Raw genomic sequence first — 24,119 nt, forward strand, 5'->3', positions numbered from 1 at the left:
AATGCTGAAACTACATTAAAGTTGTCCTTTAAAGCACACATCCAGGTAAAAAGAGGCGTCTTTTAAAAAGATTTGAATCCTTAATAGTCTACGCAATCACCGGTGCATGAGCCACTCACATTGACCATTTACAATGATGTAGGAGTGAAGCTAACAGTTAGTATTCTCGTTAAAAATTTACCATGATGGTTTCAAATAGCTTTTTAGCTTTGACATTTTCAATTTCAAACAAAACAAAATATGAGTTCTGACACATAACTGTGACACTTTCTGGAATTATTCCTTATAATGGCTATAAAGTTTAGTGGCGGTTTGCCGGATTTTTAAATGCATTTTTCCATTCTTATAACTTTTTCTTCGCATTGATCTTTGGATTTGTGTTTTTTTTTTTTGGTCTCTATGCGTTTGATCTTTGTTATAAAACAAACAAAAATAAACTTTCTTTTTTCTCTATTACTGTGATTTCTTAGGTCAAAAAAGTCAGAATTTACTACTTGGAATAGAGTTTCTTTGTCATTGTTTGGGTTTCTTTGTATTAGTTTTTTGCTTCCATAATGTCTCCGTCATGATTTTAGGTTCTGCTTCCTGTTTTATTTTGAAAGGTTTCCTGTTTTGTCATGCTTTTGAGTTTTACTTCCCTGGTCCCAATCTCTCCTGATCATGTTCACCTGTGTCTTGTCACTCCTGTCTGTAGTCTTGTCTCTGCCGTCATCTTGTGCTGGTCCATTAACGTCTCTTTCCTGGCTGTCATGTCCATGTCCGTCTTCTGCCCTGTTTACCTGGTTAGCCCACAGTGAGTTTTTGTTTCCCTGCTTAGCAGCGCCTTTCGTTGTGAATAAACCCCTTGCCCTGGAACCGTGTGCCTCCTTTCTCTGCATTTTCGGGTCCAGCCCTCCCTACCTGTCATTCTTGGACTGTTTCAGGTTTATTGCGTAATTATTATGTAATATAATCAAATGGTATCTGTTAAAAAAAGAACCTGCAATCAAGCATTTCTCAGAAAAGCTGCACAACAGCCTGTTTGTTAAAGTACAGTGGAGACAGCCCGGCATCAAAGAAGTATAAACCAGCAATCCACCGTTTGGTTGAGATTTTTCCCTCTTCTTTGCTTTTAACAAGGAAAACAGTTCAACATTATGTGCAGAGAAAAGGAGAATGGTTGGAACAAATCAATGGTCAAAGAACGCAACACATTTTCAACAAGGCATCAAGGTGAACAGCAATATACCAGGGTGTGAAGTTAGACTTGAAGTCAAGTGTTTTTAGTTGATATAAGGGTAGATTTTTGAAAAGTGGGTTTCTGCTGCTATCGTTTTCAGCTGTTTGTGAGTCAAAGCGATGATCTGTCTTTCATTTTCGGCTCTTCTGAGAGCGTCACAGACATCATTCAGCTGCTCCTCTTTCATGAGCTTGGAGCTTTTTCTTCCTAAGAGGAGCCACCAAGCCCACAAGATCAGAACAGACAGAACTAAAAAAAGAACAGAGAGGCTCACAATAGCTGAGGTTACAGGCAGACTGCCGTGCACGGATACCAGAGTGACCGAGGACCGGTTTAAACGGGGAAACAGAACTGCACGGTAAAGGCTAAAGCAGCCAAATGCAGCCAAATTGCATGACAGATTTCATGAACAAACTCAATCCAAAATCCAGCACAGAGTGTGTGTTTCTTCTCAGGTGTCAGACCAGTTACTGAGCGTTATCTTTGCAGCCTGCAAAGTCCATTAGAAAATCTTTACTAAAGTCTGAAGGCTGCCAGATCAGCTCACAAAGCACAGAAGAGCTCAAGTTTGTGCCAAACATCTGTGGCCCAAAGCGAAAGAACAATGATTGTGCCAATCAAAGCCTGAGATGCTGCAGAAAGACTTCAAAAGATGCCGGACCTCTAACTCAGCTAGTTGCCCAAGGGGAGCCAAAAACAAGAACGTAGTTCTGGAGTCAAGTGGACCAAGTTCATGAAACTCAAAGTGAATTCAATTCAGTCTGTCAGAGCATAAAATCAATTTTCTGCAAGATACACAATTAAACAGGAAAGTCCTGACTTCAAGTGACCAAGGGTAAAATCAAAAACACAAAAACATTTCTATGTCTCCTTGCCTTTATTGTGGGATCATAGCCGAAAGACATTAGGAGTCACACAGACCCACAATATAGTGTATTGACCATTAAACATTCATGTCTAACGATTCTCTGGAGCAAAAAAGTAATTTGAAAAAGAGGAAAATATTTTAGAACTAAATGTATAGATGTATACTCATAATACAAGTATTATCACTGATCTGCAATAATTGAATTTCTTTATTTTTTTTTAACTTGTCCTGTCCAACAGCTGCATTGGGGATTTTCAAAGTTAAAGACCCACTCCAAAAAGAATCCTGTTTTTGGTATTTGTAACATGTTCATGTAGCATTCTTCTCATGATGGAGGATGACAGAATTTACAATTAAAACTGTGCTTCTGAGTATTTCCTTATTAAAGCCACAATGGATCAGGAGCAGATATAAACCCGCGTTCTGAAAAAGCTCAGGTTTGTGGCGCATCAACCGCCATGGACAGGCCAAAGTCTTCTCTGCTACGATTGGGAAGCATCCACTGTGAAACAAATAGATGCATTAATGGGCCTCTATCATGATATTCTTTGTCCTTTTTTTTAGTAAACAATATCCACATATATGGTTATATATTGCCTTTATTTTCCTACCCGAAGTAGGACAACTCAATCTCTGAGGCAACGCCTTTCGCTCCTTGATTTGAAAAATCTAAATAATTGTATGGTCACAATCTCTGTATTGTGTATATTTGCGGTTTAATTACAGAGTAGGCAGTGAGGTGAGGCAGCACCAAGTTCTGCTTCATGTTAGATTACATGCAAACTAAGTTGAGGACATATCTTTAGCCTACTCATGCTTTATTAAAGAGTTTTTTATAAATATATTCATGACATTTTTATTGCCCTTTCCATTAAATAAATAATGTATTTCATATTTGTCCATCTTTTATCTAGTGTTCAGATCTGAACTGAAATAATATACAAGGTGCGGCAGGCAGTAGCTCAGCCTCAACAGAGAGGGCGCTCATGAGCTCACTGTTATTCGCCGGTGGTTGTTGAAAGGAGTCAATTATTTTTGGTTTTGTTCTGACTGACTGCAAAAATGGCACAAGTAATATCATTAAAAAATGTGTCAAAGTTGGACTTTCAACCAAACGTGAAGTAGGCTAACAATGAATCGATGAATACTGCCATACTAAAGCACCTTTATTGACAAACTTCTAAAACTAAAAGATGAGGAGGACTTTTGCACTAAAGTCACTGAGATTTTTGTTCAGAAGGAGAGGCGTATGGATTTCATTTACAAGTAAAGCTACGTTCACACCAAGCATGTTTCCTGAATGTGCGTTTAGCATGTGGTGTTCACCAGGGAGGAGCTTCTTCTTCTTCTTTTGTTTTTTTCTGCTGTTAACTTGCACATGTACACCACCTTGAGTTGGAAGAGGGTTGGTGTGAAATGTCAAACCTGCAAATATGGTGAATCTTGCTTCAGGCTTTTTCTTTCACAGCTCCACTGTGACTGACTTAATGACTTGATGTCATTTGTGCACCATTTGTGAACAAACTGCAATTATTAATTTCTCCTCCATGATCACTTTTCGATCGGTTGGCACTTCTGTGAATTTAAAAGGACGCAAATCCGAGTCCCTGATTGGTCAAAATTCAACCTGGTTTAACTTTATTTTTATATTCAATAGACATAGAGCCCGAAATGTTCGCAACACATGTGGTGATGCATGAACCTAAGAATTTTGAATGTGGAAGCCTGAAATGCGCATCGACACACATTTACAAAGACTTTTCATTGGAAAAGATTGCTTGAACATGCGGCGGGAACTGCGGTGGGAACTGCGCTAAAAGGTTAGACCAGTGGGCAAATTCTGTGTGCATATGTGTGTTTGTGCGTGTGTGTGTGAGAGTATATGGATGGAACTGATTTCAAATTATTCAGCTCTACAGTTTTTCATGACTCAATATGGGACTTCAAAATTAATAAGTTAGACAAATAGAAGGAAATTAATAGTTGTTGAAATACACCCTGTTGCCAGCTAATGAGGTGCTTAACAAGCTGGATTTTAACTGCAGCGTCATTGTTTATTTCATTTTCAAAGCTGTACTGGCATGCTTGTCACCCGTCATCTGCTAAAACTTCAGGTGCTTTCCTTTACAGTGTTGCCTCTTCACCATTTGTCCATCTTTTTTTTCTCTCTTTAAACATTGTTGGGCTCCATGATGGAGTTACAGGACGTCAATGTTTCAGTCTTCTATTGATCGTTAAAGGCTGTAAATGGGTAATTGCCGGGATTGTAAGTACATCAGTTCAGCTGATAGAAGCACAAACATGATGGACCATTGCAGATATCAGAAAGAGCTCTTAAGAGTGTGTGCTCAGTGCACACTCGGGTGCACATTCTTTACGTCTGTCTGATGGATTCCCAGATTGGACATACCGTACTCAAAGAGTCTGAACTTTTTTTTGCCTTCTCCAAACTTTGATGCTTGTGTCACTCACCATTAGATGCGGTGAAATCGATGGCCACAGTGAAATTGATCTGCGTGCTGAAAGAAAGTAGGAAAGGACATCAAAAATGTCAGCAGACGATGGGAAAAACGTCAGGCTGCGTCGTCTCACACGGGCTCACACATAACAGACTCGAACCACGTATTTATCACATGTTTGAGTTTTACACAAAGTGAAGTTAAACAGTTGTCAAACAGGATTCAGCGGATCCTTTTGATGTATGTGGTTTTTATCTCTGTAGGAAGCAGGAGTGGCCTCCGACGCGCCGGGCCTCGTAACAAGCCATTAGGCTGATAGAGCACTTAAAAGCAAATTATAATCCAATTTTCCTGATGAAGAACACCCCCCACCACCACCTACAAATTTAAAACAAGGAAACAAGGTCTTAAGATGCTTAACTGACATTCTCTCATCATCTTTTAAGGTCACAAGAAGTAAATGTGAAAGGATGATGGTAAAAAAAGAATAAACGACTCACATTAACCTGTTAGCTCAGAGTGAGGATAGAATAGACCACATTCAGACCCTGGTGACCTCAGTGTAATTTGGACTTTGTTTTATTAATTCACAACATGAGAATTCAGCTATTCACTTTTAAGATGCTTTAAGAAATTGGAAATGGGTTTCTAGGCCTTTTTTTAACTGTAAATCTGCTTTTTTTGTAGGATCTGGGATAAAAGAACAATCAAAACAAAATATTTTTTAACGTCCTAAATTCAAAAGGATGTCCTCAAAAATGAGCATTTTAATTATTTTTTACATTTATTTCAGTTAAAAACATTTTTCAGTAATTTACTGTATGAGAATATGAGTGGAAACTTCTCTTCTTGTCCACCCTAACCATGAGATTGCTCCCCTTTTTAAAAATTTTATCTGCATTACCTTGTCCTGCTTTAAACTCAAAGCACGCGATGTGTAATGTCATTCAAATCATTAACCTGATATGAGAGCTATAAACCATAATCAGTGCAGCAAAATGGGCCCCTTATTACATTCCAAACATATCACTGCTGCAAAGTTTGAGAATGAGATAAATCAACACGATGACACCTCATTTATCCTCAGGCAACACAGAGGTGGAAGGCTGCTCAGCTATTTAAATAGTCAAATTATTTTTGTCCTTTAAGGATTTCTGTGCTTGTCAAATGAGTCTTCATTTGAATCGTGATGAAAGAAGGCTATAAAAACCTCCTAATACGTACAAGAGCTTCCCAAGTCCATAACAAGTGTTTTCTTGTTCGGAAATTTGGATCTTTCTCTTTAAATAAATCTGTTTTTGAAAGAATTTGCAGCAGATTATTCTGTAATGTTTAGTCCAACTACTTCAAGGGTATTGTTACGCTGCAGACTTGTGTTTTATCTTTTTTTTTCTTTAATAAGTTGAGGTCACTAGACTTTATATTGTGTTGTATCATAAATCAGACCCAAAAATAGGGCTGTCAGCAGAGCCTGTCACATTTGTCAGCTCTCCCACAGGACACAGAGACCTCTGACAGTCTACCTGCTGTGATGAGACAGCACAATTTAAAGAAAAGCACAGCTGGTCTGGAAAACATGCACTTTCCCTGAGAAGTGTTTTGATATGACCACAGAAATCTCCTGTGAAAGGACTGCTACGCTCGGGGAATGATAGCTCTGTCTTAATTGTAAATGTCACTTTAAGGCTGCAGACAGCAGCTGCTTTAAATCTAGACGTTTTACGACTTAAAGTAAGTATCCTTTGCTTTAACAAATAAGAGAAACACAGGGAAACATTTTGATGTATTTGTGCATTTAGTAGCAAAAAAGGTGTATACTAAACAACAATAATAATACATTTTATTCAAAGGACCTTTGCTCAAGGTCTCTGAACAACACAAAGAAATCATTAAAGCAAATATACATGATATTTAAACCAAACCCCCCAAATCTAATATGTTTATTTCTTTATATTTTCTCAAATCTATTAAACAGAAATGTGTCAACTGCAAGTCTTGAAACGTTTATGCTTTTCTTTTCTTTTCTTTTCTTCCTGTCCAATAGCTGCATTGGGGATTTTCAAAGTTTCAAAATTAAAACTGTGTTTCCGAGTCGTTCCTTATTCAAACCACAATGGATCAGGAGCGGATTTAAACCCGCGCTCTGAAAAAGCTCAGGTTTGTGGCGCATCAACCGCCATGGACAGGCCAAAGTCTTCTCTGCTACGATTGGGAAGCATCCACTGTGAAACAAATAGATGCATTAATGGGCCTCTATCATGATATTCTTCGTCCTTTTTTCTAGTAAACAATATCCATATATATGGTCATATATTGCCTTTGGCACACTAAAGAACAATTTTTTTTATGAAATTGCCATTATTGCAAGCTATTTTCCTACCCGAAGTTGGACGACTCAATCTCTGAGGCAACGCCTATCGCTCCTTCTGAGTGCCGCCCGTCACATGGCTTCAACCTAGAGCCGGCCTCCCCAGCCCTATCTCCCCCATCTTAACCCCTTATCCCCCATCTATAATATACCACTCTCTCCCCCTCCTTTCCTTTTTTGTCCAACAAGGAATGCATATAAATAAAATTATTATGAATAAAGCTAAGCCTCAATTACAAAAGGGGTTTATACAAATATACAGTCTGTTTGTCTGAAGATCTTTAAACTCCCATTGTAACAGTAAATCGGTCCAACACAGGAGGCCTTCAGCTCTGATCTGCTTGCTCAGCTGTTGGACAGGACAAATTAAAAGTAAAAAACCTAAACTACAGCCGGCCTTGGTAGCGTGGCTGAGTTTCACCCATGAAAACAAACAACATCGGAACTTTTGCAAAGATCGATGTGCATATTGTGCATAGAAAAGGAAAGCATTTTGCCGATTACTGTTAGCTCCGTGGCGAAAGTGCAGCTTCTTCCAAGAAACTTCATCAGTGTTAATACATGCATGTCATTCTCAAAATGTGACTTTCTAAAGTAAACTGGTCATCAAAACAGAGCAGAGATGGTCGATAAAGGAAGTGGCACGTTCCAGATGCTTTGACTTGAACAGCATATTTGTCCTTTCTCTGCCAGGCAGGATTTAAGAGCAACTCCTGCTGTGGGAGCAGATCTCCTGCGGGGACTTTCAGCTGTGCGCTCCTTGTATGAAGAAGAGATTCTACACTTTATCTACAAGCTGTTGTCTGCATTTGACTGATGTACAAAACCAGCCCAAGTGTAGAGCTCATTTTGGAGTTTCTCAAAGTAAAGAAAAAGGAATTTCTACTCACCCGCCTTTGATATAATCCAAAAAGGTGAACTCTGACTCGACTGAGAATGATAGCAGGGTTACCTGTAAGATGAGAATTGGAAACATGATTTGATTAATAGTTGATGTTTTTCTTTCTATATTTTGCTGCTGCTTGGCTGCAATCTTCACATTTTCTCACGGGATGTGAGCTCCATGCTTTCCTGCCGACTGATTCATTTGCATTAGCAGATAAGAGGAAAAGGGATGCATTCGTATGCATTACATGCTCATGCACGCACTGCTAGGTAAGCTCTGTGAAAATTGGCATCCTAGTTGCTTGAGTTGCTCAGGCCTATGATGACTTTCAAGTTCTGTACAGTTTTCTTCCACAAATCAACCCAGGAACATGTTTTTTAAATAAACTATTTCCCTCACAAGCCACGGCCGCTGAGCTCTTTAAAGTTTGTCCCATGTTTCAGTCACCTGCTGTTGTAAAATCTGGAAATATTCACATAATTCATGCACTATTTTTTCCCCACACTAAAAGTTGTTCTTGATCAACAGTTACACGATTACAAAACATAAAAAGAAATATGTCAGAGTAGTTTCTCAGCAACACTCACTGTTCCAGAGTTGACATATTTCTTTTTCTTCATTTTCTTCTTTGTATTAATTACCTGGAAAAACAGCAGAAGAAAAATGCTGTAGTTAGGGTAAAACCTTCCAAAAACTCAAGAATGCTTTTTAATCTACACACTTAAACGACAAAACCCCTTAAGTATTAGTGTTTTATTTATACACAAGTTGAAACCATTTGATCTGCATATGTCTTTGCAGGAGCAGCAAGACTGTTCTGCAGCTGGGAAAACCATAAGCAAACAGAACACGATTAAAAGGATAAAAATAAGTTTTGAGAGAAAATATTTGTCACTGCAGAAAGACAAGTTTTTTTGCTCTTGGGAAAAATGGTATATTCCTGTTTCAGTAATAATGAAATGTGAGGCTGGCTGAGGAACAATACTTGGTCCTGATAAAAATTGAGCATCTATGAGGCGATGAGCCAATCTGGTACAGAAAGGACAAAATGTACCTTTTGTTTTCTGTAAGCAAATAAAATGAAATATAAGTATTGTTTTCATTTCGTCTAGTCATCAAAAACATAGAGTCAAAGCCAAACCTGGAGATCCTTATTCATGCATTTGTCTCCAGTAGGTTAGATGACTGTAACGGCCTGCTCACTCGCCTCCCCAAACGAGCTGTGAAACAGCTTCAGTACGTCCAGAACACTGCTGCTCGAGTCCTGACTAGAACCAGGAAGTACCATCACATCAGTCCTGTGCTCAGGTCTCTGCACTGGCTGAATAGACTTTAAAGCAGCTCTGCTTGTTTAAAAGTCTCTCCATGGCCTTGCACCAACGTACATTTATTGTCTTTTGGTTTGTGTTGTTATAGGTAAGATTTGTGTTCTTGTTAGGTAGGCCAATTTTTGTTTGTCATTCTGGCCTGGGTCCACTCTGAAGTAAATACTCTAGCTCTTATGGTTCGATCAAAATAAAATCTCTTAAGTGTGCTGGCTTTTGAGACTGGAGGGAGATGGGGCTTCATTTTTTGCGTTGCGTCCTCTTTGGGCCATTAGACGGGGGATTTGGGGGTAACACTCCATATGAACCATCTCGGACTCTGAGGACCTCAGGGACCGGCCTCCTGTGGGTGGCCAGGACGAAGCAAGGGGAATCAGCGTTTCAGTCTTATGCAGCTAAAAGCTGGAACAGCCTCCACGAGGTAGTGAGACAGGCCTCTATTGTGTTGAGGTTCAAATCTAGACTCAAAACATTCCTGTTTAGCCGTGTCTACAACTGAAGGGTCCTTATCACCACCTCTTTTCCTTTTCCTTTGTCTTTTCTTTCTTTTAAAGTAAATTTTATAATGAGTATGTCTGTTTTTATTCTTTGCACTGTTATGTATTGTGATTTATATTGTGAAGCACTTTGAATTACTTTGTGTACGCATTGTGCTATCCAAATAAAATTGCCTTGCCTGGTCATAATAATTATAAATGATCTATTTTAAATTAAAAATGCTTTTATATAATATACATATGTTATTTTGTAAAATGAAACAAAACTCTGACAACAATGTCTAGAATAAATATTTTTCTGTAACTGTTCTGAACAAATATCAGGAAAGGATCTGCTTCTGCTTAGAATGACAATAAAATTTCCAACAATAGATCATTGAAAGAGGGTTTCTGTAGGTGCAACACTAACATTTACTCTCTGAGTTTTCTATTGGCTCAAAAGCTAAAAAGAAACGCCAATCCTGAGACCAAAGACGTCTCAGCTCATTACCTCAATTCTCAATAGCTGCTAGGCATGAAAGTGACAGCCCCTAATTTAACATGGAGGATGGCAATTTGTCTGACACACTGAACAATCTGCTGATGCAAAAACTAAAGGGCCTTTCAGTCTCTCTGGGAGGCAGAGAGGAATCAACGGTCGCCTTTAATGGCTCTGACATCTAAAAGACAGGTATTTGTCCGTAGCTGAAGGCCACCGAGCCACACAGGCATGATGGAATTGACATGACCTTATTTTTAGGTAAGCTCTTGACTTTTAATTTTTCAATTTGTTTTTTAATATTCATTTCTTTTGAACTGAACAGTTTAAATATAGCCTAAGGACTTGCAGTCTTGCAACACTGACATTTTTGTCCCACAAATTAATGTCATTAATTTTATTCATCACAGCCCTAATGGGGAAAGTATGACACACCTATGTAATTTTCAGACTTTACGGCTCAATCAGGGAAGACGCATCAACGTGGCGTGTGTTCGAAATGAGCATGCAGATGTGAGGAAAGCTATGATCATTTCAAATCCCCCAATTGTTCTCTTATTAATCCTTTTCTCATCCCACTACTAATAGTGCAATTTCTATGTGTGCTCGCAGAAAATCCCAGTGATCAGGGAGCTGAAATAAATGAAAGAGTAAATTGGAAAAATTGCAATAAGTGAAAGCTGGAAGAGGTGGGAAAAGATGCGCATTTGATAGTATTGCAAAAGACAGAAGAACTGGCACAGCACGGAGTAACTCTTGAAATATTTGTGAAGGCCTTATGGATGCATTCATATGCAGAGGCGGCAGAGGGGAAAGCGCTAAAGCAGGTGAATGATAGAAATGTCAGCTGTGTGAAAAATGGGATGCAGGTATCTGCCACACAGGGCCTGAAGACTTCAGGAACCAACAGATATGCTGCTGAAATGCCTCACCTCGTACACATTAAACTGGCTCTGCCCTCGAGCTAGCTCTCGGTAGCTGGTCGTGAAATCTCCAATGAAGTCATGGCTGGGGAAAAGATGTGAGAAAAGAATAAAAAAAAGATGTCAGCGCACACAACGGAGAAGGGCCATGGCACAAGGAGTGACAAGAGTCTTCTCAGCAAAACATTTTTGAATATCTGACTTTGATTTTGATGCAGTTTTAGGTTGTTTGTGTGAGATATGGAAACATAGAGTGACACTCACCTCCCATCTCGGTCCCAATCGTAAACCTCCACCTTGATTGTTCTGCAGGAACAGAGGAGTCGTGTCAGGACAACCACACAGAAACGAGGTCATGTCGCTGAAAACTTTATGCTAGCATCATTTGTGTTTTTAGGCTTTCAACACATGGAAACTTGTGACTGAGTTATGTTCTCTGCCTTTAAGATAACTGGTGTCTTAAAGAGCTGAGGGATTGGAAAACTGACTTGCATAAATCTGAAAGCACAGTGAGGATTGTCTGAAGCAGGAGACGTTTTTTTGATAGGTGCAGCTTCTAAAATTCTAAGCTTGATATTTCTTAGTTTGATCTTGATAGCTGTTGTTAACTGTAGCAAAGGAAGCCACAAACACCACACAACAAACCAGCAATGAGTACTTTGCAAACAATTTGTTGCAAACTTTTATTCAAAAGGAAAACAACTCAGGCTCCAGATATGAAACAAGCTGAAATCTAGTTTATTAAAGCATTCATGTAGCCAAATCCTATCTTAAAATGAATTAAAACTAGGATTAAATAATATAATCTAAAGTCATGGATCATTTTGTTAAAAAGCACGAGTCCTAAATGGTAATTTTGAAATTTGGGCTGATTTAAAGAACCTTTTGAGGTAGTTTAGATGGATACTTTAAAGATTTTTCCTGTTTTAAGTTTTCTTCATTTTTAAATGTCTTATACCTTTCTAAAATTAGGAGAGAAAAAAAACAAATACATACTTTTGAAAAAGCTACAGAAAAGTCATTCAAAAATCAACTTTAAACTCAATTACCATCTGTTAAACAGTATAAATAATATGCATGATAATTATCATACTATAAGATTGTTATATGTTATAAGTTATAATAGGAAAACAAATTCCACTATCCTGAATCACTTGAATCTGGTTGAAATTAATCAAATGCAATCATGTTAACAAAAACGGCCAAACAATTTGCGTTAAATAAGAACTATTTTAACATCAATTTGAAGGAAATCTTAAAGGACAGGAACAGCAGCGTTAATCTTACAGAAAAAATAAACAAGTGAAAAAAAATATCTGCTCCAAATTTACAACTGCAAACTGCAGCACACGAATGCTTTCAGACACGTCGGGCAACACAATTAACCATGAAGAAATTCTACAAAAAAAAGAGATTCCATTTTTCAAAAAAAGATTTTTGTGGCATTTTCATTCCCAAGTCACACTGATCCTCCTATTCTCCCCCTGGAACGGCTTCCAGAATCAAAGAAGGCTGGATCATCTGAAGCACCACATGCTTGTCACAGCAGAACAAGAACGTTCCTGATAGAAACCTGACTTCCTGCCTGCACCTGCCTCTGCTTGTTCCTTTATGACGGCTTGCTTGTTTGAGGCTTTGAGCCCCCGAAAATGTGCTCGTCCTGGAGATGGAAGAGACTGGATTTTTCACTACGGAAAATGAGAACAACAGAAGATGGATATGGAGAGAAACGGCACAAAGAAAGTTAAAGGGGAACCATTCTTCTCCTGATCAAAATAGGAATCTTCTGTGACTTTCGCTGTCTTATTGTAAGAACTCGTCTCACTGGCTTAAAGTATTTTCAGCAATGTCATTTTTAAATCTCTTGGTCTTAAGTTCCTGCACAAAAGGCTCGGGTTTTGGAGCCCTTGATGGTCCTTGACCCAGTGGAACAATAGGCGCTCTCAAATCGGCCACTGATATCTTCAGATGCTATTCTAAGACATTTGAAATGATCGGCACTCATGTCCAGGAATAGGTAATTACGTAATGATCCAAACTTGATACAGAAGAATTCTCCATCTCCCCAATCTCCCTTTGATTTTTTTTTGCTGGGAACAAGAATAGATCTCCAATAAAAATTGTGACAGTTTAATTCATCTGTGACCAAGAAAATGTTGGAGTTCTTCTACAATACAATCTGAAAATCGTCTAGAATGGTAAAAAGTGTTCAGAAGTTGAGAAATTTTGGTAGTGGAAAACCCAGGAGCAGGAAGTAATCAAAAACTCAAGAATGTCAAAAAAATAGCACAACAAACTCAGCGCAATAGTAAGACGGATCGACAGAGAAAGTTGAAGTCCCTCTCCGATCATCTTTTCATCTATTTTTAGAAGCGTTCCTAGTGGTCTTTTAATGATGATCATGTCGTTTTTATCCAACATCTAAAAGCCCATGTAGTTTTCAGGACATCATTTCTGCAGAGCGGCAGTAGTTCATTAGAAATTCACCTCTGAGTTGTGGGTGGAGCTACTGGTGTAGAGAAACCACGCCCTGCCTTCCCTTTCCACTGCTGAGAGCTCTCTGTTTACACACTCTCCTGCTAGCTTACACCCCGATCTAACATTATCCGTGTTACAAAAACGGTGAGCAATCTCGTAGCTATCCAGCCGTACAGTTTTGATCCAGATTCCAACTCTGATGAGGAAAACAAAGACGTTCGTGGATACGTTTGTCTACAAGTGGATGGATCCAAACGGAGCGGAGAAGGGAGCTTGTGGCTCGCCCAGCGTCACAAAAAGGCTTTTTTTCGTCTCATTAGTTGCAACAATTTGAATGGAGAAGTACTCAGAAATGCAGTTTTAAGCTTTTTCTTATGTCCTCCACCATCAAAAAATGCCACAAGAACACTAAAAATGTATTTTTTTTCTCTGGTTTTAGCTGAAGCAGCCGTCAATAAATACTGTTGTGGGAGTACCACCAGCCCATTCTTTTCGTGTCTTTGTTCTCCCGTGGCATTGATGCTTTTTGTTTCCACTATGCAAGAGTAAATGATGACATGCAGATCAAAACAAGCTGATCTGATCAGGACGTTTCACGGTTTTCCATAAAAAGACTCGATGATGCATTTTCATGTGAGCCTGATAAGTGTTATTTTTCCATTAGTTTAGTCCGAAGTCACCTCATAGCAGACATACAGCAGAGGTAGAAAACATTCAGAGGCTTTAACGCTTCTCTGAGAGCAGGAATTTGCAGGGGAAACGTATCACTCAAGCATCAGATTGAAAGATTTCTGAATCTTCACTGTCGGAGGAAAAAATATTGCGCGCGTTTCATCTTTCTGAGAAAGCCACTGATGTTTCAAATGGATTTCCCATTTAAAAACTATTAAAAAATAAATTGAATTTTGAACAGGAATGGAGTGCAAGCCATTTTTTTTTAGCCTGCCTATGATTGTTTTGGGGGGGAAAAAGTTATACAGTCAGTGAGGAAGACACAGAGACAATATTCCTCCCTTTGCTCATTTAGAAATGTCAACTGTGAGAGAAGCAGACTGTTCAGAAGTGTCTTTCTGAAGTCCCTCCAGCCTTTCCTTTCGTCCTGTCGTGTCACTAATGAGAGGAACTCAGCCAAAGAGAAGTCCAGCTCTGATTAGGGCACAGTCCTACAGTGGTGGAGGATCCGCCAACATATTCATGCAAGCTGCTACTCAGGAGATGAAGGTGAGTCCTCTCCTACAGGACTGGAAGGTGTGAGCGGCAACCAGGATAACAAGCAGCTGGAACCACAGGTACGAACTCATAAAAGTGCTTTACATCTGGAGTAAGAACTGCCACAGTCGCCCACTGATTATTATTCAGCTCCTTAGATGTGGTCAGGCCTGAACAGACACAAGCGTCTGCAAAAGAAAAGAAATCCTGGAAAAGTGTGGCAGCATTCACTGCAGTTCTATCTGTAACATGATAGGATAGCTTTCAGGCAATGGGAGTGCAGTAGGTCCTAAAACTTTATTCTTTTTTTTTTACCTGTGGAGGTGTGGCAGAAGCCCTCCATAAAGAGAATAAAGATTTAGGTGCACCGTGGTGTCGTTTTGTTAGTGTTCACCTCACAGAAGGTTTTTCAGTCAAAAACACATATAAGATGTTTTGTTCCTAAGCCTACATGAGTAATTTCCAGAATAAATGATTAAAAAAGTACTGCATAACACCAACATGATACTTAACTAAGTAGAGTAAGGCCTTACCTTTGAATTTAGTGACATCTTTCACATTGCATGTTAAGTAACTTCTGTAGTAAAACAGACCAGCTTCCAATAAACTTCCAGTTTGGCCTGAAAAATGTTGGAGACCACTGGTTGATCACACATAGTTCTCTATTTGGTGTCTGCTTTTTCTTTTGATAAAGTTGATTTAAATGGACTAAACTTAATAAAGGTGATGGCTAGTTCTCTCATTTCTATGTGCAGTGATTGCACTTTACTAAAAACGTTACCCCCAAAATACATTTTCTGTTATATTCTGCTTCTACAGCTTTTACAAATACGGTAGTCATTTAAAGGTAAATCTGAGAGATTAATGCTCTAAAGAAAGGATTTAATTTCAACCAATGTGTCATGTTTTACAGTTTGCAAGTTGTTTATACAAAAATAGATCCCTGCTTCCTGTCACACTTCAAAGACTTTGTTCAGCTAATTAGTTGTAAAAAATTGTTTTGGTCAAAGCTGCTGGGATAGAAGTTTGAAATGATTTTTTTTTTTTCTTTTTCTTCCGCTGACCTGCCTGTGTTTGTGATTTTCTTCTAATTAAATAGTCTGCTTGTTTTTCCTGACAGTCCTTGTTTGATCGTTGCATTCAGGGAACGGTTTTGTCAGTTTCTTAGGCATTTGTGAAAAAGTTACGTCCCCTCTGGATAAACGGATGAGAAGGAAAGGGTTCTTTCTGTCCTTTTAAAATGTTTCAGAGTCGGCTTTTCTTCACTTGACAGTCTCAACAGCAGTTTCATATCTAACAGCTTTAAAACTATGTTCAAAGCATGAGACCTCACAGGAGGAGTTAATAGTGGAATAAAATTAAATTGAAATCTTCAGTTCTCCATCAATGAAAAGACACAAAAAAAACTGCCTGAATTAATTTGTACCATAAAACACATGTTTCTTGTGTAACTGAGTCAGAAGAAGACCTTTCCTTTAAGCCAGGGGTCTGCAACCCTACAGAGGATGGATCAAAGAGCTGTCTCTAGTTAAAGAAAGATAAAGAAAAATTCATTTTGTAAAGTAATGTATGTTTTGGATTACATGGAACGCCAAGCGAAACAAAACAGTCAAATAAGTAAAACTTTATTCAACTAATTCACAGTTAAAGCACAGTATGGATGGCTGCGTCAGGCTCCTGACTACGGTAGCCCTAATGGTCCAATTATCCACCATTTTGACAGATTTTTGATCCCTATGTACCATTGAAAAGTAATTTGAGGTCAGTAAGCAAAACCAGAATTGATTCTTAAAGCCGGATTATAAGGCCGTCTATTATTTAACAAAATTCAAGGATTTTAAGTGTGCAATATGGTTGAAAAAATGTGGTAAGGGTAAATTAAATAACTCCGATTTAAATATAGTTTGTAGGATTTACAAATTTCTGTCTCATATAAAAATAAATAAATAAATAAAAAGTCCTATGTCTGTTTTTTTGTTTGCTTGTTTGTTTTTCACTTCTGACATCACACTACCTACAACTTTCTGCTTTGAGATGATCCCTTGTGTTACAGGATCTCTTTTCTTTTAAAGGAAGTCATTTGAACGTCTGTCAAAAGGTATAAACTATTTATATTTAAAAAAAAAAAACATATTTATTTTTTAGAGTTCATTTATATTTATAAGAATAGCAACAATAAGAAAAAGGCAAATCAATGTCTTATTTTTTTGAGGAGTGAAATAAGATTTTGTGGCTCCTGCTGGCTTGTAGTCTGGGAAGAAACCAACATAGATGGCTGTGCAAGTATGAAAAGTGCTTTTTAGAAATAAATGTTGATTTGATTTAAGTGTTGAAGGTCGCAAAACCCTGATTCAGGCTCTGAAAGGTAAAAAACTCAACTTTGTTGTATTACTTTGGCTATTAAAACAGGCTGGACCAAGTTTCACCCTTTTTTTTAATGCAGTCTCACACAGAAAATGGATCAACTGAAAACGAATCAAATCTTCTTCAAACTTCTCGTCTGTTCTAAATCCACCCTCTCCAAAGCCACAAGTCTTACTCTTTCCATATACTCATCTTCTGTCTCCCCTTCCCCTCAGGTGAAGAGTCTGGGTGTCATCCTAGATAGCTCATCATCTTTTCAGTCCCACATCAATAACGTTGCTCGGTCAGCCCATTTTCATTTACGTAACTTCAATCGTCTACGCCCCTCCCTCACCGTCCACTCTGCTTCTATCCTGGTTCACAGTCTGTTCACTTCCCGTCTAGATTATTGTAAATCCCTCCTCTTTGGTCTCCCCCATAAAACCCTCAATAAGCTTCAACTGGTCCAGAACTCAGCTGCCTGCATCATCTCCAGAACCCCCTCCTTCAGTCATATCACCCCGGTTCTCCACCAGCTGCACTGGCTTCCCATAACCTCCAGAATCAAATTCAAACTCATCCTGTTCACCTTTAAGGCCCCTCCATAACCTGGCCCCTCCTTATCTCTCCGACCTCATCCACATCAAAACCTCCTCTCGTTCTCTTCGGTCCTCCTCCTCCGTTCAGCTCTCTGTTCCTCCAGCCCGACTCGACTTCAGCTGCTCGGCTCCCAAACTCTGGAATTCCCTCCCTCCTGATCTCCGTAACACAGACTCTCTACCAACTTTTAAATCTACTCAAAACTCACCTGTTTATTTCTGCCTTTCCATCTTGATTCAGTCTTAATTTTTCTTTCCTATTTTATATGTATTTATATTTAATGTGCTTTTAATGTTTTTTTTTTTTACCTTTGTTTGTACAGTGTCCTTGGGTTTCATGAAAGGCGCTTTAAATAAAATGGATTATTGTTATCACTATTATTAAATCAGTTATGTATTTTTCCAGCCTTTTATTTACATATAGAAGGTTGTGTCACATTATTAAATCAAGGTCTACCTGCAGTTTGAAAACAGACACAAATGAGAAAATATATAAAAAGACACAAAAATCTCTTGGCCTGTGTCCGAATTCCTTCCCGACTCTCTAACTAGCACACAGAGTTCTCTATTTCGGATTTAAAACACTGTTAAACTATCAAATGAATGAACTCAGTAGGGGTGGGATTATATAAACTTGCTTCTTCCCACTCCTTTTCAAGCAATAAATCAAACTCTACTTATACCTCAGTTAATTATCACTGTATTTAATTAAGTATATATGATTTAAGTGACATTTTTGTTTTGTTTTCTGTCTTTTTAATCTATGCATTTCATCATTGCTGTAATGAGTTTGATAAATATGTGTAAATTCTTTATTGCTTTGACTACAATGCTTGAAATAAATCAATAAAATCAAACTACTAAAACACTACATAGTGCTGGACAATCTAGTACCCTGGATTTTAAAAAGCAAATTGAATACCATCCTCACTACTTTTTTTTAAATGGCAAACATGACCGATTTCCTGAAATAGAAAAACGGAATAAATATGAACATTTTACAAATACTATTTAATCCACCTTTTTCTGAAGATAAAAAATATGGATCTAATGGGCATTAATGCGAGTTTCCAGGGCCCTGGCTTTTGGAACTATAAATTCTTACAGCTACACAAAATGGAAAACGCACTATTTGGGGCACAAAGTAGAGAGTGGTAAAGAAATTCAGACACAACCTTACTTTTTCCTCCTTAGGTCCAATCTTGAAACTGAGGCGTGTGATTAGATCACAAGGCCTACAACTGTACTGCTTCCAGCTTGTTCAAGCCTCCAAAGTCCTGTTTGTTTGACCAGAGTGATCGCTGTGTTCACACTCTGGCCGGGTTCTGACCTGCGTGCCGGGGTCGACGTGAAGTGGGCTAGAAGTACTAACAGGCTTTTCTTTCTTAAATTTCCATACATGGTAAAACTGACACCCTTGTTTTTTCTATTACTTGGTGGATGTTAAACCTCAGAAAAGGGGTAATGCAGCAAAATGAATCAAAATGTTGAGTAGTGACATCTGTGGTTGGACCAAAAAGCCTTAAGGAGCCCTAAATGTTAGGGCTTACATTTTTTAATCTTAAAAACAAAAAAAAAGTTTCCTAAACATTTATTATTGTATTACAAACAATAACAACAATTAAAATATTTAGTTTATTTGTCTCATGACATAGCTGTTAAGGCATCTTTGTTTTGGTTTTACTTTACTTCACGTAACATCCACGTAAAATAAATTCTTTTATAAACTTCCTGTTTACAGAAAATCAATGCTGCAAAGAACGGATTTATCTTCACAGTCTTCCGTTATGACTTCCAACAACATATTATGACATTAAATGAAAAGCTTTATAATTTTAACCTACAGTCAAAATAAAAGCAGCAGATAAATCGAGTCATTAGCCAAGAAAAACTGACAGGTGTTGAAAGAGCTTTTTTCCAGCATGAAGCCCTTTATGTTTTGATTTACCGCACTCGAGCTCTGGTTGATGTTCCTGTGAAGGCCTGTTTTTATGTGGGTGTTTGAGGGAACACCTAACATCAAGTTAGTGAACTGTCCTCTGAAGTCCTCCAAAAACAAACCAAAGAAAACTAGAAACGCAGCAAAAGTTTTTTTTATATATGTATATAATGCACATACAGATAAGCAGCAGCTAAATGGGTTAAAGAGAAAAATATTCTTAGGAATCACATGATATCTAGCGATGAGGAGCTGCAAAAGCTAATTTTACAACTAATTAGCCAAACCAACAGACGAATATTGATTTTTGTTTGTGGTTTGTCTTGTCAGTTACTACAGCAATTATCGATGCAGCTCTGCCACAAAGAAGGCGAACTGTTTTCAAAAGGTTTGATTGATTTGTGAAGAACCCTGAAAACAAGAAATATTGCAGCTTTAGCCTCTAATCAAAATGTAGCTTCTGAAGATGCAGTTTGTTTGTCCATCAAGAAAAAACAAAACTACATTTTTGACCAAAGGCCCCTCTAAGAACCCTTCTACATTTTATGTTGCATTTTTTTGCTTCTAATGGATTAGAAAAATGGATTAAATGGAGAAATTTAAATGAAACAGGACAAATGCCATGTCAAATGCAAAAGTGCCACGCTCCTTTAGCTGTGTTATTTCCCAGTTGGATCTTCTCGGAGGACAAAGCTGCTGATAACAGCCACACCAAAAAACAAAGGGCAAAGGGATTACAGAGGCAAACTGTGCCCGACACAAGCTATTTCAGTGAAAATCAATATGAAGGGATGTACAAATTGCTGCTCTGAGATCATATGGCAGTAGAAATAATTGGAGGCTTAACACTACACCATACTTAACTGGCATTGATTTCCACTGCTTACATATATTTATATTTTTATATATATGCTCAGAACATCCCAACGGCTGCACTTACTACACACTTCATCATTCAGAAGACACTTATTAGAGCCATGCAGGCGGAAGAGAGATGGAAATAACAGAGGGTACATTACTATGTATCATTGATCGGGCAGGGGGGAGCCAGTCGCGCACGGGCAAACAGCCTTGTGGGGATTAGAAAGCATGGAGGGAAGCGGCATCGTACCTGTCATAGTCCCCGTTGCAGAGCGCTCGTACAGGGATAGTGAAAGGCTGCCACACCGGGTTTAATGTGTTCTTCACCACCTCTGTTTTGTGGCAGATAGTAAACCTAGAGCCAGGAGAGCACCAACATTAGAAAATGATATGTTCAGAAGGAAGCAGAGAGAGAAAATTATTTCTTTGTGATCTAAAGAAGCCGCAGAGCAAGAGAAAAAATATGCAAATTAGAGAGGAAGCATGAGGCTGACCAAATGGAGCCATGGTGACACAAATCCCAGTCATGTCCTGTACTGACAGAAAACTAGAAAAGGTTCTGTTGGACTGACATTTCAGATCATTTCACTGGACCATGTGAGTGACGGTGAGTTGATTATCTGATTATCTGTTTCAGGTGGAGATAAACTCAAATAATATCTTGTAATGTAGCATTTATCCGAGTTTTGTGAGTTATTCTGCCCACCTGAGTGCCTCAATTCTTTTAATCCTCTAGAACAGTGTTTTTCAACCTTTTCTGAGCCACGGCACACTTTAACCTTAAAAAAAATCCCGCGGCACACCAGCATCCAAAAATTTAAAAAAAAGGAGAAACTCATACTCTGTATTGATCTACAGCCCCTCCACAATCTCACATGCATTTTTGAGATAATTGTTGCAGAAAAAGCTGGAAACTGCAGCTGTTTTTTCTAAAAGATGAAATAAAAGATAAGTTAGAAGACTTAAAAACAGATTGATGTGTGTTCGTTGGTTTCAAGACGTTTAACAACAGATCTCCGTATGCGCTGTCACTCTCACAACCCAATGCATCATGGGAGATGTAGTGCATAAAACGGCCGGAGATCGCGTCTCTGAGCTTGATTGTTTTGTTCACTTGTTCCACGGTCTGATACCGGATTCTGTGGAAAGCTACACCGCTAAAGACGAGCTTTAGCTGCTATTTTTTTTTAGAACTGAGCGACTTTACGAGCTAAATCGGGACAAGGAAGTGAAGACTTTAACCACTTCTGATTGGTCAGACTGATGACATGTGATTAAGCCTTCAAGAATGATTGGTGGAGACAGTTAAAGGGACGGGACGTTTCCAAAATACAGCCGAAGGTGCAGCTGAATCGCGGTACCTTATCAAAATGTCTTTGATAAAATAAAATAAACGCAAAGAAAAAGTATTTTATGATCTTTTATATTCCTAACTCCTCAGTGTTTTATCAGGGCCTGTTTGGATGAACAGAGAGCTGAAATCATGGAGATGGAAAATGTTTTTAGATCAGTTAATGAGGGCAATTTCCCACGGCACAAACGACCATCTCTCATGGCACACTAGTGTGCCGCGACACACTGGTTGAAAAACACTGCTCTAGAACTCCTCACAGTACAAGCCACTTTTCTGTAAACCCTTTGGCACCAAGAGTTTGTGTGGTTTGGAGGATCAATTCCTTGTGTTCAATGAATGAAAGACAAACAAAACCTCAGAGAAGCTTGAACACTCTTCCTGTTGGACAGAGGTTATGGTGCCACGGTTACAGGACCCAAGAGAAGCTCAAGAGCATTCAGGAAACGTGAAAAAATTGGAAAGAGTTTTACATCTGCTTGAGTTTCAGAGTTAAACCTTTTCCATTAAATGCCGGATTTTTATGTTTTTAAGGTCATTTAAATCAAACACATTAGGAGTTGTGGGCTGAACAGGATCCTGTCTGTTGATCGCTCTCTGTAGCCTACGTCACAATTGCGCCCACGGGTAGATACGAGTTATCTGGCGGTAAGCAATGGGCATATCTTTACGCAGTGGTGGAACTTTTATTGAGTGTTCAGCTCGGACCCCCTATAGTGTTTGGGGTCCCAGGCGACCGCCCACCTTTGCCTAAGAAATATCAAGCTCGTAGACCTCTTGGTAAGTTGGTAGAGCAAAAATGTCCACACACAGTCTTTCTATGTGAATGCTGCAGGCGACAAGTCAAAGCAAACACTTCTACAACATGCAAGTAAGAGTGAAGTAGGTGAGATGCAGGCGTGTCGTATGGATTTTAAATTTTTTTCAATCCCCCCAAAATCTTGCACACTATGCAATGATACCGTTAGTGCTTGTTAAGTGATAAATGAGTGCTCTTTGCTGCAGCCAGACTGTTAGAAATAAGGACATTAGACAGAGTGTAGTTTGTGTGGACATCCGACGGATGGACACTTACATATCATGTGTGCAGCATTTGTGGGCTGTTAGTGAGGAGCCAGAACTCGCACGTTAATAACGACTAGAATGTGACGTAAGGGCATCATACGACAGCGTCATTCGTAGGTCATAGGTGTGTGCAAATTCCATTGTCTTACAGACACTTAACGATACACCTACCACACGCACGACAATGGTAGGTTCCATTTTCATTACTTCCCTTGATGCCACATGAGCCTCAAGGGAACTCCAAGACACACCTCCCCGTCTCTATGAGACCACCTGTAATGGGTGCCCATGGACTGCCACCTTGTCATGGTTGGGGAGCTCGCGCGTCTCGATGACCCAGATAACTATGCTGGCTGGAGCTTTGTGGTCATGGTAGTATGGTCTCCCATGCCAGACAGATCAAAGGGTAGAGGCCAGACTAAGGAGACGCAACTGGGACGACGCAAACTAACTGAGAACTCCCCCACACAGAGACGGACCGCAAACAGACCAGTGTAAACCCAGAGTAAGACTTAAGGCCCGTACACACCGGGACGAATATTCGCCAGCGTATTTCGCCACGTTTTTTGTGTTCACACCCAGGCGATTTTCGCTGACGATGAGCTGAGCGAACATGCAATTTCATTACTTAACATTAGATGGCGCTTAATGTAAATCAGAAATACTCCTGTACACAAGGAGGCGCTGCGCAACTTCACGCTTCTTAAAGTCGCTTTTCACTCAGAAGAAGAGAGGAAGTATTTACGCGCTTGTCAGAATTATACAAAGAAAACATGAATATTTCAAGCACCAGTTGCTTCAACTGGTGCTTGGTTCGGGGATATTTTAGAATGTCCGTCATTATTTCTTTGCGGCAGTGTAGACGCTACTTGGCGTCTATCTTCTTCGCTGGTATATGTGCTCAGAAAGGCGGTTTAGTGTTTGAGCGCCCCCAAGTTGTCTTTTACTGTAACTTCAGAAGCTCCAGACACGTGTGCAAAAGCGCGGCGCGTCAAACCAAAAAAACAAACCCAAGGCGTTTTTTAAAAAGTGACGCTTTGACGCGTGGCGTTTTTTCGCGTCGGTGTGCACACTCACATTGGTGCCCTTTGTTTAGTCACAAGGCGTTAAACGTCGGCCAATATCGCGGGCGAAATTCGTCCCGGTGTGTACGGGCCTTTAAGGCCTATGTAGCTATCACGATTGTAAAACCATTCACAGATTAAAAACTTTATTTTCTTTTTCCATAAAATGCTGCAGATTTTTCATACC

General features: G+C 39.1%; 1 protein-coding gene across 2 annotated transcripts in view; it reads right to left on the minus strand.

Moving 5' to 3' along the window:
• Positions 1 to 24,119, minus strand: part of cpne5b (copine Vb) — a 172,174-nt gene that overhangs the window by 23,083 nt on the left and 124,972 nt on the right. For both annotated transcript variants that reach the window (XM_011475541.3, XM_020703540.2), the window contains 6 exons: positions 20,703 to 20,807; positions 11,288 to 11,329; positions 11,033 to 11,108; positions 8,388 to 8,441; positions 7,805 to 7,866; positions 4,560 to 4,606 (listed from right to left, as the gene is read on the minus strand). In XM_011475541.3, coding sequence (XP_011473843.1) covers positions 4,560 to 4,606; positions 7,805 to 7,866; positions 8,388 to 8,441; positions 11,033 to 11,108; positions 11,288 to 11,329; positions 20,703 to 20,807 — 386 coding nt within the window. The remainder of the gene's footprint in view (positions 1 to 4,559; positions 4,607 to 7,804; positions 7,867 to 8,387; positions 8,442 to 11,032; positions 11,109 to 11,287; positions 11,330 to 20,702; positions 20,808 to 24,119) is intronic.

Source organism: Oryzias latipes, chromosome 5 (assembly GCF_053564925.1).
Source record: "Oryzias latipes strain Hd-rR chromosome 5, Olatipes_Hd-rR_3.1".
Classification (NCBI taxonomy): domain Eukaryota; kingdom Metazoa; phylum Chordata; class Actinopteri; order Beloniformes; family Adrianichthyidae; genus Oryzias; species Oryzias latipes.